We start from the raw sequence: 16,425 nt of genomic DNA on the forward strand, positions 1-16,425 counted from the left end.
GAGTCTCAAATTTTTGCCTGGGCTGACCTGAACTAAGATCTCCTAGGTAAGTAGGATGATGGGCAAGCTCCACTAACCCCCCCCTAACTTCCTTATACTGCACTATACACTACACCAACTTTTTATTTTTTGGTGTCAGTCCTGGGGCTTGAACTCAGGGCCTGGGTGCTGTCTCTGGCTTTATTGCTCAGGCTACCACTCTGCCACTGAGGCCACAGCTCACTACCAGCTTTTGGGTAGTTCATTGGAGCTAGCCAGGGCTAGCTTTGAATGTTGATCCTAGATGTCCTGAGTAAGATTTCAAGTGAGAGCCACTAACACCTGACATTGTATTGTTTTTTTGCCTGTCCTGGGCTTGAGCTCAGGCCCTGAGCTCTGTCCTTGGTTTTTTTCTCAAGGCTAAAGCTCTACCACTAGAGCTATAGCACCATTTCTGGCTTTTTCTATGTATGTGGTACCAAGGAATTGAACCCCAGTATTTGTGCATGCTAAGCAAGCACTCTTAACAGAAGGCCAAACTCCCAGCCACATATACCCACTAGTTTTTTGCTTGGGTTCTTGAACTATGACCCTTAATGATCTGTACCTAAGAAAGGGGTTTGTTTGTTTGTTTTTGCTGGTCCTGGAGCTTGAACTGGGGGGGGCCTGAACACTGTCCTTGGGCCTTCCTCAAGGTTAGAGCTCTGCCACTTGAGCCACAGCACCACTTCCGGCTTTTTCTATGTATGTGGTACTGAAGAATTGAATCTGGGTCCACATGCATGCTAGGCAAGCACTCTACCACTACGCCAAACTCCTGGTCCTCTAAGAAAGTTTGATTACAAATACAGTAGTTTTACTGTACCTGGCCTAAAGGCAAGCCAGGCGTAGTGGCTCACGCCTGTAATCCCAGCTACTCTGGAGGATGAGATCTCAGGATCAAGGTTCAAAGCCAGTGCAAGCACAAAAGACCTGAGTCTCTTATCTCCAATTAACCTCTAGAAAACCGGAAGTGGGGCTTGGCTCAAGCGTAGTATGGTGCCTTAAGCTGAAGAGCTCAGGGACACTGCCCAGGCTAGTTCAAACCCCATGACCCACTAAATAAATAAATGCGAAAACCATTTTGAATGACTTAACCTAAGGGTTTGCAAAGGAAACAATTTTCTTAAGGAAGAACACCTGTCTTAAATCTCTCCTTACTTTAAAGTGAGGGTCACAAGTACCCAAGTCAGTGAATGGGTCAGACTCATTATCCCTGGGTTGAATTGTTAATGTCAAAACAGTATAACATAGAAAATGATTGAATGTATCGGGTATCCAGAAAAGGGAGAACACAGCTTAAGGTAAATTTAAGCCAACTCCAACTCATTTTCTCACTATAGAGTACTCATGGTGTCTCATCAAGAGTTCCTGTACCCATTTCTTGGTGTGTGCTATTTAATAAACTTTCCTGACAGGCCAGGAGTGTGGTCTAATGGTACAGTGCTCGCCTAGCATGCACAAAGCCCTGGGTTTGATTCCTCGATACCACATACACAGAAAAAGCCAGAAGTGGTGTTTGCTGTGGCTCAAGTTGTAGAGCTCTAGTCTTGAGAAAGCCCAAGGACAATGGCCAGGCTGAGTTCAAGCCCCAGGACTGGCAAAAAACAAAACCTTCCTTGGCCTCTATCTTGATGAGTCCTCTGTGTGTATGTGACAGTGAACCTGTACCTAAGGGCCAGGTACCAGTTAATTATCTCTATTTGTATGAATGAGTGTCAACCTAGATAATATTTTCCCCAAGAACTCTTCCTGAACTAAATGTCCTCTGGGAATTTGGTGTGGCTTTTAGTTCCTATAACAAGCACTGTGGATTGGTCAGAAAAAGCTATATATATATATATATATATATATATATATATATTTTTTTTTTTTTTTTGTCAATCGTGAGGCTTGAACTCTGTTCCTGAGCTCTTCAGCTCAAGGCTAGTGCTCTACCATTCAGCCACAGTGCCACTTCCCATTTTCTAGTGGTTAACTGGAGATAAGTGTCTTTTAGACTTTTGTGCCTGACCTGGCTTTGAACCACAATCCTCAGATCTTAACCTCCTGAGCAGCTAAGACTACAGGCATGAGCCACCAGCGCCCAGGTTGATATTAATTTTTGCAATTTAACATTTATTCATCTCTATTAAGTTGTAATGTCCCAAAGGATTTGTAAGTTAAATAATTTGAAATTTTAAACAGTATTTAATGAAATGATGTCCCAGTACGAGAACCTTCTGAAGTTTTCAGAAAGCAGTTAATCCAAGTAAATCAATAAGGAACCCAAAGCTTGAGTTAGTATTAAGTTTTAGAAACAACTGTCTAAACTGAAAGTATGTAAGATAAACTTTAGGAACAGAAGGGCTAACATTGACCAAGATGCATTACACATAAAAACTGATAAACGTAGGGAACTGAAATCCCTTTCTACAATGATTTCAAGGTAATTAAAAAATTATTTTAAAAGACACTTTACATAAAATTTGTAACATTTATTTCGGAAAATATTCCAAAACAATCTGTACACAGAACATTAATACTTAAGTGATGTCCTCATTTAATATATAACATGATTCATGTACAGAAACTCATTCATCTGACCACAATGAGAACTATGTCTTCAGTCCAGATAATTGAGTTTGAAATTTACACGCAGTATGCTTTTCAGTAATTGTGTCATATGTCTTTAAAGGAGTTAAATTCCATTAGGATTTAAGCAAAAGATAGCTTTTCTTATATCACAAGTCAGTGAACATTTGACAGAGGGAATCCTACAAAAGTCAAGAATTAAAAAAAAGTATTAATATTATCTAAGACTATAAATCTTGAAATAACATTTCCTCATTTTTAGAGGAAAAAAAATGCTATCAAGAATTTCCTTTTACTGGTGCTGTGGCACAAGTGACAGAGCAATAGCCTTGAGCTGAAGTGCTCAGGGACAGCACCCAGGCCCAGAGTTGAAGTCCCATGACGGACAAAAAAAAAAATTCCCTTTTATGAAAGTATTTTGTTTCATTAAATAGCTTTTTGCTTCAATGCTGATTTAAAATAAAGTTAAAAGAACCCAAACTGAAGTTTTCCACTAAGCAAGCTCCAAATAAAAAAACATTCTAGTAATAAACAACTTATTTCCCATAAAATAATTTCGATTACTATATAAGTTTTGATTTTTTTTTTTGCTGGTACCAAGACTTGAACTCAGGGCCTCTGGCTTGCTTTGCTCACATTCTGCCACATGAGCTATGCCTCCAGCCCATTTTTGTTGTTACTGTTTTTTTGAGAGGGGATCTCACTATGTTGCCCAGGTTTTCTCCAACCTCCAATTTGTGGGCTCAAGTGACCTTCCCACCTCAGTCTCCCTAATATAGCTGAGGCTACAGGTGTAAACCACCTGGGTGAAACTCCACCCCCACCATCTGTCTCTTTGTTTCTCTCTTTCCCTCCCTCCTCTTCTCACCTCTCTTTCTCACTCTCTGGTTCTCATAATGTCTCTTCATTCTCTTTTTAGAGACAGGTCCAAATATGTAGAACAGAGTGAGATTGGCTTTATAGCCAGGCTGGCCTGAAACAGTACTGTGCCTTAGCCTCTCAAGTGCTAAGACAGATGTGTGCCACCATACCTTATGTTTTAAATCAGGAAGTCAACAAACAGTGTCTTGGGTTAAGATTTGGAAGTCAAAGAATGTATAATTAGGAGTCATGTAAAGTCTATTAAACACTAAGATTTAAAAAAACAATCACTCATTTCAGGTTCAACCAGCAAATTTTCCTATCATACTGTTACTCTCATTATTTGGGCAAAGGTATATTTTGCATTATTCCTAATATAAACAGTTCTTGATGTACACTTAACATGAAAAAGGTGTCAACTCATAGTATGTGATAAATATTAAAACTGTTACAAAAGATTTAAGAGAGAAACCAAAAGTTCACAAACTAGAAGCTGCTTCAGAACATTTCTGAAGCTTGAATACAAAGTCCCCAAATAAATAATACATAGATAAAACTGGAAGAGCCTGCAGTCTGACACTGCCTTTAACTTATGCCTTCAGCTTAGTAATACTGTCTATATGATATTTGAGTTTGTATAATAACCAAATAATGTAAACATACTGTAAAAGGCAGGAGAGTGGTGATGTTTTACCTTACTAATCACTACCTTTCTGCTACATCTGTTCTTGGCTGCTGTAAGCTATTTTTGAAGAGGCAGGGAAATACCAAAATACTAAGCCAAACTGCCACATTAATTTAACTCTAAGTTGGTATACAAAACATTTTTATTAAAATGTGATCCAAGTCAACGAACGTTATTGTGACATGTAATTAAAAACATAGCCAAATTAAAGGGACTGGAGAATACAGGCTAACAACAACAACAAGAGAAAAAGGGCTCATTTGTAAAAGTGGTTTTCCAACCTGGATATATAGAACTGATGGTTTTAAACATAAACTTGATTCTATCCTAAAAGCAAACTCTCATAGTAGTAGTAGTCTTCTCACTTTGGGTAAATTTACTAGGACCACTAAATGGCATTCCCATCAGAAGTAACAAGCAGCAATAATTTGTGGTCAATTTTTTTCTCAGTAGTGGGAATGGAACTCTGGGCCTGGGCACTACCCCTGAGCTCTTCAGTTCAAGGCTACTGCCCTACTCCTTGAGCAGCAACACCTGTTTTCTGGTGGTTAATTGCAGTCTCATGGACTTTAGTGCCAGGCTGGCTTTGAACTTGATCCTCAGATTTCAACCTCCTGAGTAGCTAGGATTACAGGCGTGAGCCACTGGTAACCAGCTTTTTTAGAAATCCTCAAGATAAGTATTCTTGGACAGAGGATAAATGAATCTCCTATTATTACTTGACTCACTGAGAGTAATCTATTTTTGTTTTGCTTTTCTGGTGTTAAAGAAAAAGCAAGGGTTTCATGCAGACTTGCTCCTAGCATTGAAGTGAGCCATACCCTCAAACCAAAAGAAACAAAATCTATATTTTTAGAGTATAAAACCCATAGGGAAACTTGCTTGATGCAAAGAATAAAATGCCTTAATTATATTGGCTTCACTTTGTTTCTGTTTTACTTAAGGACAGCAGTATATAACATTGAAATCTGAAACTTTAATTCTATTTCCCTTGTTTTTGTAGTGCTGGGGGATTAAACCTAGGGCCTTCTGCATCCATGTTCTACAGTAGATCCAAATTTTGCTGTCACGTAAAGACTAATGATATTTTACAGTATCTAAGCAGTGATGATTTGAGCAGTGAGTTGTTCAACGCAGGTCTACCTTGTGCTTAAAAAAGATCCCTCCCCAAAGCCACTCTGGAGGCACCAAGTACTGATATATTCAGGTCTCACTAAGACACTAGTAAGTTATACCTCTTAATTTCAAAATATATCTCTACTGTATTTTAGCCAGATTTGAAAACTTACCCATAAGTCTATGCCATAATTCCACAGCTTTAAATAAGCATCGCAACCAGAAAGGCACCAATTTCTAAATATTTAGGATGCGGTTATTTTGTTTTGAAGATTCAGAAATAGTTGGTGACTACTGAGATTAAAGATTTAAATTTATCCCTTTGAGACTATTAGGAAGTTACTCTGGTTTTTGTTTGTTTGTTTGTTTTTTCAGGGGGATTTACTGTTTTTTGTTCATTTTAGGCCATTTCTGTTTTTGTGCCAGTACTGGAGCTTGAACTCAGGGCTTCTTGCTATCACTTGGCTTTTTCACTCAAAGCTGGAGCTAGACCAATTAATCCATTACCTCTTTTTGCTGGTTAGTTGAAGACTTTCACAGCTTTCCTGCCCCTGCTGACTTCAAACCAGGATCCGCAGGTGTTATTCTCTTGAGTAAATGGGATTACAGGTGTGAGCCACTGGTGCTCAGCTCACTTTTACAGTTTTTTTTTTTTTGTTTTGTTTTGTTTTTATTTTGCCTTTCAACCTCCTATTTCTTTTCTTTCTTTTTCTTTTTTTCTTTTTTTGCCAGTCCTGGGCTTGAGCTCAGGGCCTGAGCACTGTCCTTGGACTTTCTCAAGGCTAGAGCTCTACCACTTGAACCTCAGCACCACTTCCAGCTTTTTTCTATGTATGTGGTACCAAGGAATGGAACCCGGGTCTTCGTGCATGCTAGGCAAGCACTCTACCACTAGGCCAAACTCCCAGCCCTTTTTTTTTTTTAAAGCCAGTCATGGGGCTTTAATTCAGAGCACAGTTGCTGTCCCTGAACTTTTTTGCTCAAGGCTGACACTAACGTATGAGCTATAACTCCACTTCTGACTTTCCTGGGGATGGTGAAGTGGAGGTGAGTGTGTCACAGATTTTCCTGCCTGGGCTGGCTTTGAATCATCACCGTCAGATCTCAGCTTCCTGAGTAGCTAAGATTACAGGTGTAAGGCATCAGTACCCAGCCTCATTTATGCCACTTCTGACAACGATTTACAAAAATAAAAAACTAGCAGTAATCCATAAAGAGCATGCACTTTTGTCCTGGACAGTAGTGTAAAATAAGAGATTTGAAGCCACACTTCTCTCTTTTTATTTTCCCTAGCAGTTCTGGGGCTTGCCTGAGCACTGTCCTTGGGCTTTTTTAAGGCTAGAGCTCTACCACTAAGCCACAGCACCACTTCTGGCTTTTTCTGTGTATGCAGTATCGAGGAATCGAACCCAGGCCTTTGTGCATGCCAGGCAAGCACTCTACCACTAGGCCAAACTCCTGGCCCGAAGCCACACTTCTCAAGCATTTTCCTCTTACCTACATAAGATAGACTTGGAAAGCATCAACACTGTATTCTGAAGCTACTATAGACCATCCTATTATCTGAATTTTTGCCTGAAAATTTCAAATGAAGACAAAAAAATTAAGAATTTTCTATTTTTCTGAAATAAAATTAATTTGTGAAAATTATCATTCCTACAAACCAATTAGATAAGAATTAAAAGTTATTGTTTTAACAGTTATAAATATTTTATTTCAAGTTTTCATCCTCATGAACAACCTGTAAAAATTTCCAGTATTGATTATTGCCATGAAACCATATGTGATAAATACTACTGACATATTAATAAAGCAGCTCCTTTCTAAACCCAAAATGCTTCTGAATAACTTCTTTAAACATCCTGTTTAAAATTTATATTGAAAATTTGATCATCTACCAAGAAAATATGGTCATGTGAGAGCTACGTTGCCCAGGTTGGCCTTCAATTTCTACTCCTTCTTTCTCAGCTTCTCAAGTGCTGGGATGACCTGATGTGCACCTCCGTGCCCAGCTTCAATGAAATTCAATTCCTTGGCGACTTGCTATAATTTATTAGGATAATGGTAATTACACTGTACCAAATATCTTAGCAAAAAGGTAACTGTCTAAAAAAATAATTTACTCCATTTTATCCAGAGTAATGAAAATCATGACATTTTACCACTTAACAATAGTCTAATTTTGTTTGTCTCTTGCTTTTTTGATAGTGAAATGCAGACATTTTTCTCTAACATGAACACATTAAGAAGATATATATATATGAATTCAATCCCTAGTACCTCAAAATAAAACAAAGAAGACACATGATACATGTGTTTGAACAAAAATTTTAACCCAGGTTCTCACGTGTGCTGAGCATACACTCTACCATGGAGCTACACGCTCAGCTCAAATTTAACTTTTGGGGGCAAAATTACTGTTGTCAATTGTACTTAAAGTAAGTTAACACTGAGTAGTTTCCACTGAACAAAAATGACTTTGAAACAGAAGAGAAAAATGGCTAGTTTTAACCAGAGATATATTTTTAAATTCACTTAAAAAAAACCCAAACAATATGACATAAAGAGACTCAGACAGGCTTTATACAAAATGCTGTGGTATTTTATACTGTGATACTTGGGGAAAATATCTGTAGAGGAACCCACAGTCTATAGGAAGTGGCAGTCCAGGCTTCCAGCCACAGCTTCTACCTACTCACTGTCGTTAGAGAGGGGGCCTCCAGGTGGGTAGCTTCTTCCATTTTTAAAAACTCTACTATAATAGCAATTCTCAATTCCTAAACTTGCTTCTTCCTTAATATATTTTTCTGCCAAAAATCTAGGCTCCAGACAGTGAGTAGCTTCCACAAAGACAATGAAGATTTTAATTCTTTCACACTAAGAAGGGCAGCATATAAAAGAGAATACACAGAGAATAAAGGCATTTTATACAGAAGTGATATAAAATTTACAACTGAAGCAATGCCAGACATCAAGTTAACAGCTCATCTGAAGCTGCAAATTAACTGGAAGGACAAGAGAAGTCTGGCATAGGGGTTCGTGCAAACTTTATCGTAAAACTGTAGAGTCTCAAGCACAGGTAAGTTTAAACACTGAAATAGATGGGAAATTTCCTAAAAGACAACAACGAAGGAAGGTACCTTTGTTGCCTTATAAGTTAAAAATCACAAGACAAATCAGACTGTTCATATGGGCAGTACTGTACATATCAATCCCAAACTGATTTTATGACTCTTACAGAATGCCCAAAACACAACAGAGATAAGATATTCCAAACAATCCAATCACAAACAGGATTCCTACCACTCACTTATTCAGCTATCTATGGCTATCAATTTAGTCTGGCTTGAGGCTGCTTTCTACAGGGAGGAGGTCTTCCATGGCGCACTATGTGTTTTTCTAAGCTGTCCAGAATGGCCACTGCAATCTGTTGGACATGGGGGTCAGTTTGTTCATGTTCTTTGATGTTGTATAAGTGCTGCAGTCCTCCTTCTTCAATCAGCATGCTGCAATACCTTGAAGCTGTGATAAAACAGGACAGTGTTTTTCTTAAAATATTTGTAAATTATTATTGACCACTGACAAGGAATAGCTTCATATTACTGTAATAATGTAATGTCCATAGTACTATTTCTTCACATAAATAATATACCAAAATAGGTATTTAACTTAAGGCAAACTGCCTGTAATCTTAGCTACCCAGGAGGCTGAGAATTGAGGATCATAGTTCAAAGCCAGCTCAGGCACAAAAGGACCTGACTCTTATCTCCAATTAACCTCTAGAAAATGGGAAGTAGGGCTTGGATCAAGGGTAGGGTAGTAGCTTTGGGCTGAAGAGCTCAGGGACAGTGCAAGGCCGAGTTCAAGCCCCATGACCACCCCCCCAACACACACACACAAAAGTCAGTGTCACTGTGGCCTGGAGTTTGGCCAAGCGGTAGAGTGCTTGCCTAGCATGCATGAAGACCCAGGTTCAATTCCTCAGTTCCACATACACAGAAAAAAAGCTGGAAGTGGCACTGAGCCTCAAGTGGTAGAGCTCTAGCCTTGAGAAAGTCCAAGAACAGTGCTCAGGCCCTGAGCTCAAGCCTAGGACTGGCAAAAATACAAAATAAAAATTTAAAAAGTCAGTGTCCTACACTTACTTCTATATTCACTATTTTATCAAAGTGGGTTTTAATTTTTATTGCTAGTTATAGCTCTAACCCATTTCTGTATTATGAAACAAATGTGTTTTATTTCTAGTATGTTAAAAAAAAAAGTCAGTGTCCTAGTCTGGGGGCATGGCTCTATAGATAAGTGCTGGCTTTGTGGCAAGCCAGCAGTTCAAACCCTAATACAAGACAGACAAGCGAAAATCCAAGCCAATGTCCTCAAAACTACAACAAAGAATAAATCTGAAATGGTTTTCTTAGCTAGGTATTAGTGATTCACGCCTATGATCCTAGCTACTCAGGAGGCTGAGATCTGAGGGTCACGGTTCAAAGCCAGCCCTAACATTAAAGTCTGTGAGAGTCTTATCTCTAATTAACCACTAGAAAACCAGAAGAAGTGGGGCTATTAAGGGGTAGGGTGGTAGCCTTGAGCTGAGGAGCTCAGGGACAATGCCCAGGCCTAGGGGTAGGGCAGTAGCCTTGAGCTGAAGAGTTCAGGGAAAGTGCCCAGTCCCAGAGTTCAAGCCCCATCACTGATTAAAAAAAAAAGTACAACATTAGTCTTTAGCAAAAGAGCTTAGGGATAATGCCCAAGCCCGGAATTCAAAGCCCATGAAGGCTTTCTTGCCTTGCCACTAGGCTGATCTCTAAGATGGGGATGGTGTGGGGGGCTTTTCTGTGTTTCCTGTAAAAGCAGAATTTCATTTGAACAGGAACCCATAGTTCTCTGTTTTGGTACATACGATTCTTGCTGCAGACATGTTGCATGGCCCAAACTGCCCATAACTGGACTCCAGGTGTTGTGAAACAGCCAAGTAATGGGAAAAATGGATTGAAAGACCTAAAGTTTCAAAAGAAAAGAACCAAAGTTATATTCTATCCATACTTTTCCCTCTTTCTTCCTTTCTTTCTTCTTTTCTTTCTTTCTTCTTTTCTTTCTTTCTTTCCTTCTTTCTTTCGTGTGTGTGTGTGTGTGTGTGTGTGTGTGTGTGTGCACGCACATGTGTGCACACGTTAGTCCTGGAGCTTGAACTCAGGGTCTAAGTGCTGTCTCTGAGCTTTTTTGCTCTAGGCTAGTGCTCTACCAATTGAGCCATAGCTCTGGATTTTGGGCAGTTAAATGGAGATAAAAATTTCATAAACTTTCCTGCCTGGGCTCGTTTTGATTCTCAATCCACAGATCTCAGGCTTCTAAGTAGCTATAATTACAGTTGTGAGCCACTAGTATCCAGCCAAGCTACATTTATGAAGTAGTCAACAAAAATAAGTGTAGCCAGGTATTGGTAATCCTAGATATTCAGAAGGCTCATATTTAAGGAATATGATTCAAAGGCAGTCCAGGTAGAAAAATCCAAGAGATTCTATATATAAGAAATCAGTAAAATGTTAAATTGAGGCATAGCACAAGTGGCTTTTTCAGGACAGCTGACTGAAAAAGATAAGTGAGAATGTAGGTCCTTGCATTTAAGTGCTCCAAACATCGCATGCGTACACGTACATGTACACGTACACGTACACGTACACATACACATACACAAGTTGCAAAAAAAGTTAATTGTATAGCAACTGGCGTGTTTCAGATAATAAACTGCCTAATAAGTCATCTAACTGACATAATCAGGATTAGATAGTCAGTATACACTAACATATTATTGCAATTTGTTTTCCCAAATGAATATGTTACTTCTAGTTCCTTCAATATAGTCATGTTAATCTAAAATTTCATGCCTTCATATATCTTTTCCTTCCTAAAATCTCTTGCTCTCATCTCCTTTGAAAGCTATTTATCATCTTCCATTATAGAAATAGTTGCTCTCATTTCCCAATATCTAGCATACTATATTTGATGTTGTAAGTATTATGATTTTGTATATCTTATAGATATCTTGACAGATATTATGATACCTTGATAGTTTGATCTATCTTGATAAATATTATGATTATATAGGTATTATGTAGATATGCTACATACTATGTTACATATTATGATCTCCCTCATATAAACTATACAGTCTTTGTGTACAGTCTTTGTGTAGCATCATGACTTAGTCATTTAAAAATTTTAAGACTACAGAATAAATTCCTAGAACTTATTGTCAGTAAGTATGCATAAAGGATGGAATGATAGGTGATAGAAAAAAAGTTAAAATATATCAAAGAGCCATCGTTTTTGTGCTCATCCTGGGACTTATACTCAGGGGCTTAAGCATTGTTGCTGAGCTTCTTTTGTTTAAGACTAGAGCTCTACTACTTGAGCCAGAGCTCTACTTTTGGCTATCAGCTGAAGATAAGAGTCCATGGAATTTCCTGCCTGGGATGGCTAAGAACCATGATTCTCAGATCTCAGCCTCCTGAGTAGTTAGGATTTGTAATAGCGTGAGCCACTGGTACCTGGCCATATGAGTAATCTTGAGATAAGAAAAATGATCTGGTTACTGGTTTCCTGTTAATTGTGCTATTACCTGTATGCTACCATCTCACATTCTGGAGTTGGCCATTTCAATATAGCTGAGTGCTAGGAAGACATAAAGACAAGGAAAGAATTACAAAAGTTATTCAGCATCATATTATTATATAATAGAGAACTGACATCTTAACAGTTATGAATATTCTTTGTATTCTTTCAGAAAACACTAAACGATCCTACCAAGTCATCAAGAAGAGAATTTCTCTGGCTACGGCTCAACGTCCAAGCTTGTTCACCTCTGGATATTAAATGAGCAATAATTCCAGCTGCAAAGTAACTGACTTCCACTTCAACACTGTGTAGGAGACTACTGATGTGGTCTATAAAATCCTTCCACATTAATTCAGAATGTAATTCTTGTACTTCAGCTATATTGTTCTGAAACAAAAAAGAGGGCATAAGAGTATTAATAACTCTTATTAAATGGCTGAGAGAATTGCTTTCAAATACTGAAAAAGATTTAATGCCAGAGGGTAATCGGAGTTGAAGTATTCAAATGGAGCAGTTTCCAGACTGCAATGAAAGTAAAAGGAACCAAGGATCAAAGAGGCAGGATAATAATATACAAAGTAAAACTCCATGAAACTCTGTGAAAGACCCACCCAGAAAATAGTATATTCAACCCTCCCCCAAACACCCCACTCACAAAGGACTAGGAACAGTTCATAATTGGCTCAAGGGTAGAGCAGTATAGCCTTGAGCTGAAGAGCTCAGGGACAGCATTCAGGCCCAGAGTTCAAGCCCCATGACAAAAAAAAAAAAAATTGAGTCAGAGTTGCTTGGGGCCAGGAGTTTGGCCTAGTGGTAAGAGTGCTTGCCTAGCATGCACGAAGACCTGGGTTCGATTCCTCAGTACCACATACATAGAAAAAAGCTGGAAGTGATGCTGTAGTTCAAGTGGTAGAGTTCTAGCCTTGAGAACTTGAGAAAGCCCAAGAACAGTGCTCAGGCCCTAAGTTCAGTCCCCATAGCTGGCAAAAAAAAAGAAAAAAGGCTAAAGCCTGAGGTGGGAGCTGGTGGTTCACACCTATAATCCTAGCTATTCAGAAGGTTGAGATCTGAGGATCCTAGTTAGATCCAGCCCCGGCAAGAAAGTCTGTAAGACTGGTGTTTATTATTATTATTTGATTGGTCTTAGGGCTTAGGGCTTGAACTCAAGGCCTGGGCACTGTCCCTGAACAATTTTTTGCTCATTAGTACTCTATCACTTTAAGCCACAGACCTACTTCTGTTTTCTGGTGGTTACCTGGAGATGAGTCTCAGACTTTTCTGCCCAGGCTAGCTTTGAACCAGTCTCAGATCTCAGATCCTCAGATCTTAGCCTCTTGAGTAGCTAGGATTACAGATGTGAGCCACCCACTTTTAGCTAGTCTCCTAGAGCTTTGAACTCAGCCTGGCTACTGTCCCTGAGATTTTGCTTAAGGTTAGCACTCTATTACTTGAAGCCACAGAGCCAATTCTGGCTTTGTCTGTGATTAATTGGAGATAAGAGTCTCCAAAAAAAAAAAAAAATCACAAGTGGAGCTATGGCTTAGGTGGTAGAGCGAAAGCCTTGAGCAAAAGCTCAGGGACAGGGCTAGGAGTTTGGCCTAGTAGTAGAGTGCTTGCCTAGTATGCACAAAGACACTGGCTTGATTCCTTGGTACCACATACATAGAAAAAAAAGCCAGAAGTGGTGAGGTGGCTCAAGTGGTAGAGCTCTAGCCTTGAGAAAGCCCAAAGACATTGCTCAGGCCCTGAGTTCAAGCCCCAGGACTGACAAAAAAAAAAAAAAAAAAGAAGCTCAGGGACAGCACTCAGACTTTGAGTTCAAGCCTTAGCACTGACACAAAAAACAAAACAAACGAGGGAGGGGACCGAGGGAGTTTGGCCTAGTGGTAGAATGCTTGCCTAGCACACACAAAGACCCAGGTTCAACTCCTCGGTACCACATACATAGAAAAATCCGGAAGTGGTACTGTGGCTCAAGTAGTAGAGCTTTAGCCTTGAGAAAGCCCAAGGACAGAGCTCAGGGCCTAAGTTCAAGCCCCAGAACTGGCCAAAAAAAGAAATAATTGCTGGGGGCTAGACATGGTGGCTCACGCCTTTAATCCTAGCTACTCAGAAGGCTGAGATCTGAAGTTCCAAGCCAGCCTGGGCACAAAAAGACCTGAGACTCTTATCTCCAATTAACCTGGAGAAAACAGGAAGTGGGGGTTGGCTCAAGGGTAGGGCGGTAGTCTTGAGCTGAAGAGCTCAGAGACAGTGCCCAGGTCCAGGGGTAGGGTGGTAGCCTTCAGCTCACAAGCTCAGGGATAGCGCCTAGGCCAAGTTCAAGCTCCTTGACCCATAAAAAGGGGGGGGGAAAAAAAAGAAGTAATTGTTGGGGATGCAGTCATAGGCATAGGCACAAGGTCCCAGATTCAACCCACAGGACTACAAAAGAATATTTCTTTTTTTTTTTTTTTTGCCAGGATTGGGGCTTGAACTCAGGGCCTAGACACTGTACTTGACCACTTTTTGCTCAAGGCTCACACTCAGCTGCTTAAGCCACAGCACCACTTTCTGCTTTTTCCTGTGTATGTGGAATCAAACCCAGGGCTTTGTGCATGCTAGGTGATCACTCTACCAGTAGGCTACACTCTAGGCTCCTACAAAAGAATTTTTTTTTTTTTGCCAGTCCTGGGCTTGAGCTCAGGGCCTGAGCACTGTTCTTGGGCTTTTCTCAAGGCTAATACTCTGCCACTTGGGCCACAGCACCACTTCCAGCCTTTTTCTATGTATGTGGTACCAAGGAATTGAACCTGGGTCTTTGTACATGCTAGGCAGGCACTCTACCACTAGGCCAAACTCCCAGCCCCAAAAGAATTTTTAAAACATTGATTTACAAGCAATTTCATGTCAGTATCCAGTACAAACATCTTTTTTTTTCTTTGTCAATAGTGTAGATCCTAGCTATTTATGTGGCTGAGATCTGAGGATCATAGTTCAAAGCCAGCCCAGGCAAAATAATCCCCATGAGACTCTTATCTCCAATTAACCACTCAAAATTGGATGTAGCACAAAATTCATTGGTAGGTATGTATGTATGTATGTATGTATTCTCCAATGCCATTAAATATTCACAAATGCCACAACATCACTTCCAATGATTCCCTTAGACAGAAAATCATTACACCTTGGGATTTAATAGGAAATGTTCATATCTTACCAGAAGTCCTAGAACTTTCTGTTGAATGGATGACTCAGTTGGGAAAGACTGTAAAAGAAGAGAAGTCTATGACTACCCAAAGAATCAAATATACTAAGTAAATGCTTAAATTATTTAATGTTAAAACTTATCTAAATCCCTGTTCTGACCTCGAGAACCCTCATGAAGAGTTCTAACCCTTGGTTTTCAATAAAGTGTCTGCAAGTAGTTGGGGATTCATCTGTAAGGTTCCAAAGTGCACTCAGTGTAAACTTCAACGTAGTGTCCACTGAATTCTGATTAGTTTTCTGCTTCACTATTTGAAGAAGTTGCTGAAAGGAAAACAGAAGTATAAAATTATATTTAAGATAATTTATATCTGCATGTCCATGAGTATTAGCATAGGCTGGCCTTGAATTCAAGATCCTCTGCCTCTGTGTTCCAAGTGCTAAGATTACAGAAGATCTTAATATGACCAGCACAAAGGTTTTTGTTTTTTTTTTCTTTGCCTGTCCTGGGGCTTGAACTCAGGGACTGAGCTCTGTCCTGGGGCTTTCCTCAAGGCTAGAGACCTACCACACAGCATCATTTCTGACTTTTTCTATGTATGTGGTACTGAGGAATTGATGCATGCTAAGCAAGCACTCTACCACTAAGTGAACCCCCTTCCTTTTTTTAAATTTTTAAATAAATACAACAGGCAAAAGGATCATACCTTGCTTTCAATGCAATTGATAAATGTTCTATATTTTTCTGATGTGTATAATTAATCATCTATGAATACAGTTAAAAGCAAGCAACTGAAACTTTGACCAACAATAATCTTTCCCTCTCTCCTTTTCCAAACTCTTCTTCCCTCTCTTCCTTTCTTTTTTTGGCAGTACTGGGGTTTAAATCTAGGGGCTCTACTAAGTGATGTGCCCTCAGCCCTGAACCAAGCAGAGCTTGGGGGAAAAAAAAAAGGTGGGCCAGGACATGGCTCAGGCTATAATCCTAGTTACTCAGGAGGCTGAAATCTGAAGATCGTAGTCAAAGCCAGCCTGAGCACTAAAAAGTCCATGAGACTCTTATCTCCAATTAATCACCAAAAACTAGAAGTGACCCTGTGGCTCAAGGGGTAGGGTGGTAGCCTTGAGTTGAAGAGTTCAGGGACAACACCCACGCCCAGAGTTTAAGTCCCACTATGGACAAAAAACAAACAAACAAACAAACAAAAAATCCTCAGCAATAGCACACAAGCCCTGAGTTCAAGCTCAGGATCAGTACATGTACTCACACATATACACACAAACACAACAGAAACTTGGTTTGAGGAGTACAGTTCAATGAAAAAGCACCTACTTAGCCTGTTCTGGTCCTGGATGAAATCCTAACTATGAAC

At 39.6% G+C, this 16,425-nt stretch overlaps 1 protein-coding gene and 1 long non-coding RNA gene across 2 annotated transcripts in view; one reads left to right on the top strand and one right to left on the bottom strand.

The window, feature by feature from the left end:
* On the top strand, nucleotides 1-12,213 carry LOC150061818 (uncharacterized). Its single transcript, XR_016535951.1, has 2 exons — nucleotides 1-46; nucleotides 12,036-12,213. It is a non-coding gene; the product is annotated as an uncharacterized LOC150061818 (long non-coding RNA).
* Zyg11b (zyg-11 family member B, cell cycle regulator) overlaps nucleotides 6,940-16,425 on the bottom strand; it is a 44,218-nt gene continuing 34,732 nt past the window's right edge. Inside the window, exons 9-14 of the mRNA XM_090334824.1 lie at nucleotides 15,215-15,376; nucleotides 15,066-15,113; nucleotides 12,056-12,253; nucleotides 11,871-11,923; nucleotides 10,152-10,249; nucleotides 6,940-8,776 (exon numbers count right to left, since the gene is read on the bottom strand). Of these exons, the coding sequence (XP_090190950.1) occupies nucleotides 8,586-8,776; nucleotides 10,152-10,249; nucleotides 11,871-11,923; nucleotides 12,056-12,253; nucleotides 15,066-15,113; nucleotides 15,215-15,376 (750 nt within the window). The 3' untranslated portion in view covers nucleotides 6,940-8,585. The remainder of the gene's footprint in view (nucleotides 8,777-10,151; nucleotides 10,250-11,870; nucleotides 11,924-12,055; nucleotides 12,254-15,065; nucleotides 15,114-15,214; nucleotides 15,377-16,425) is intronic.

This window comes from Megascapheus bottae, chromosome 6 (assembly GCF_031878675.1).
Source record: "Megascapheus bottae isolate mThoBot1 chromosome 6, mThoBot2.hap1, whole genome shotgun sequence".
Classification (NCBI taxonomy): Eukaryota; Metazoa; Chordata; class Mammalia; order Rodentia; family Geomyidae; genus Megascapheus; species Megascapheus bottae.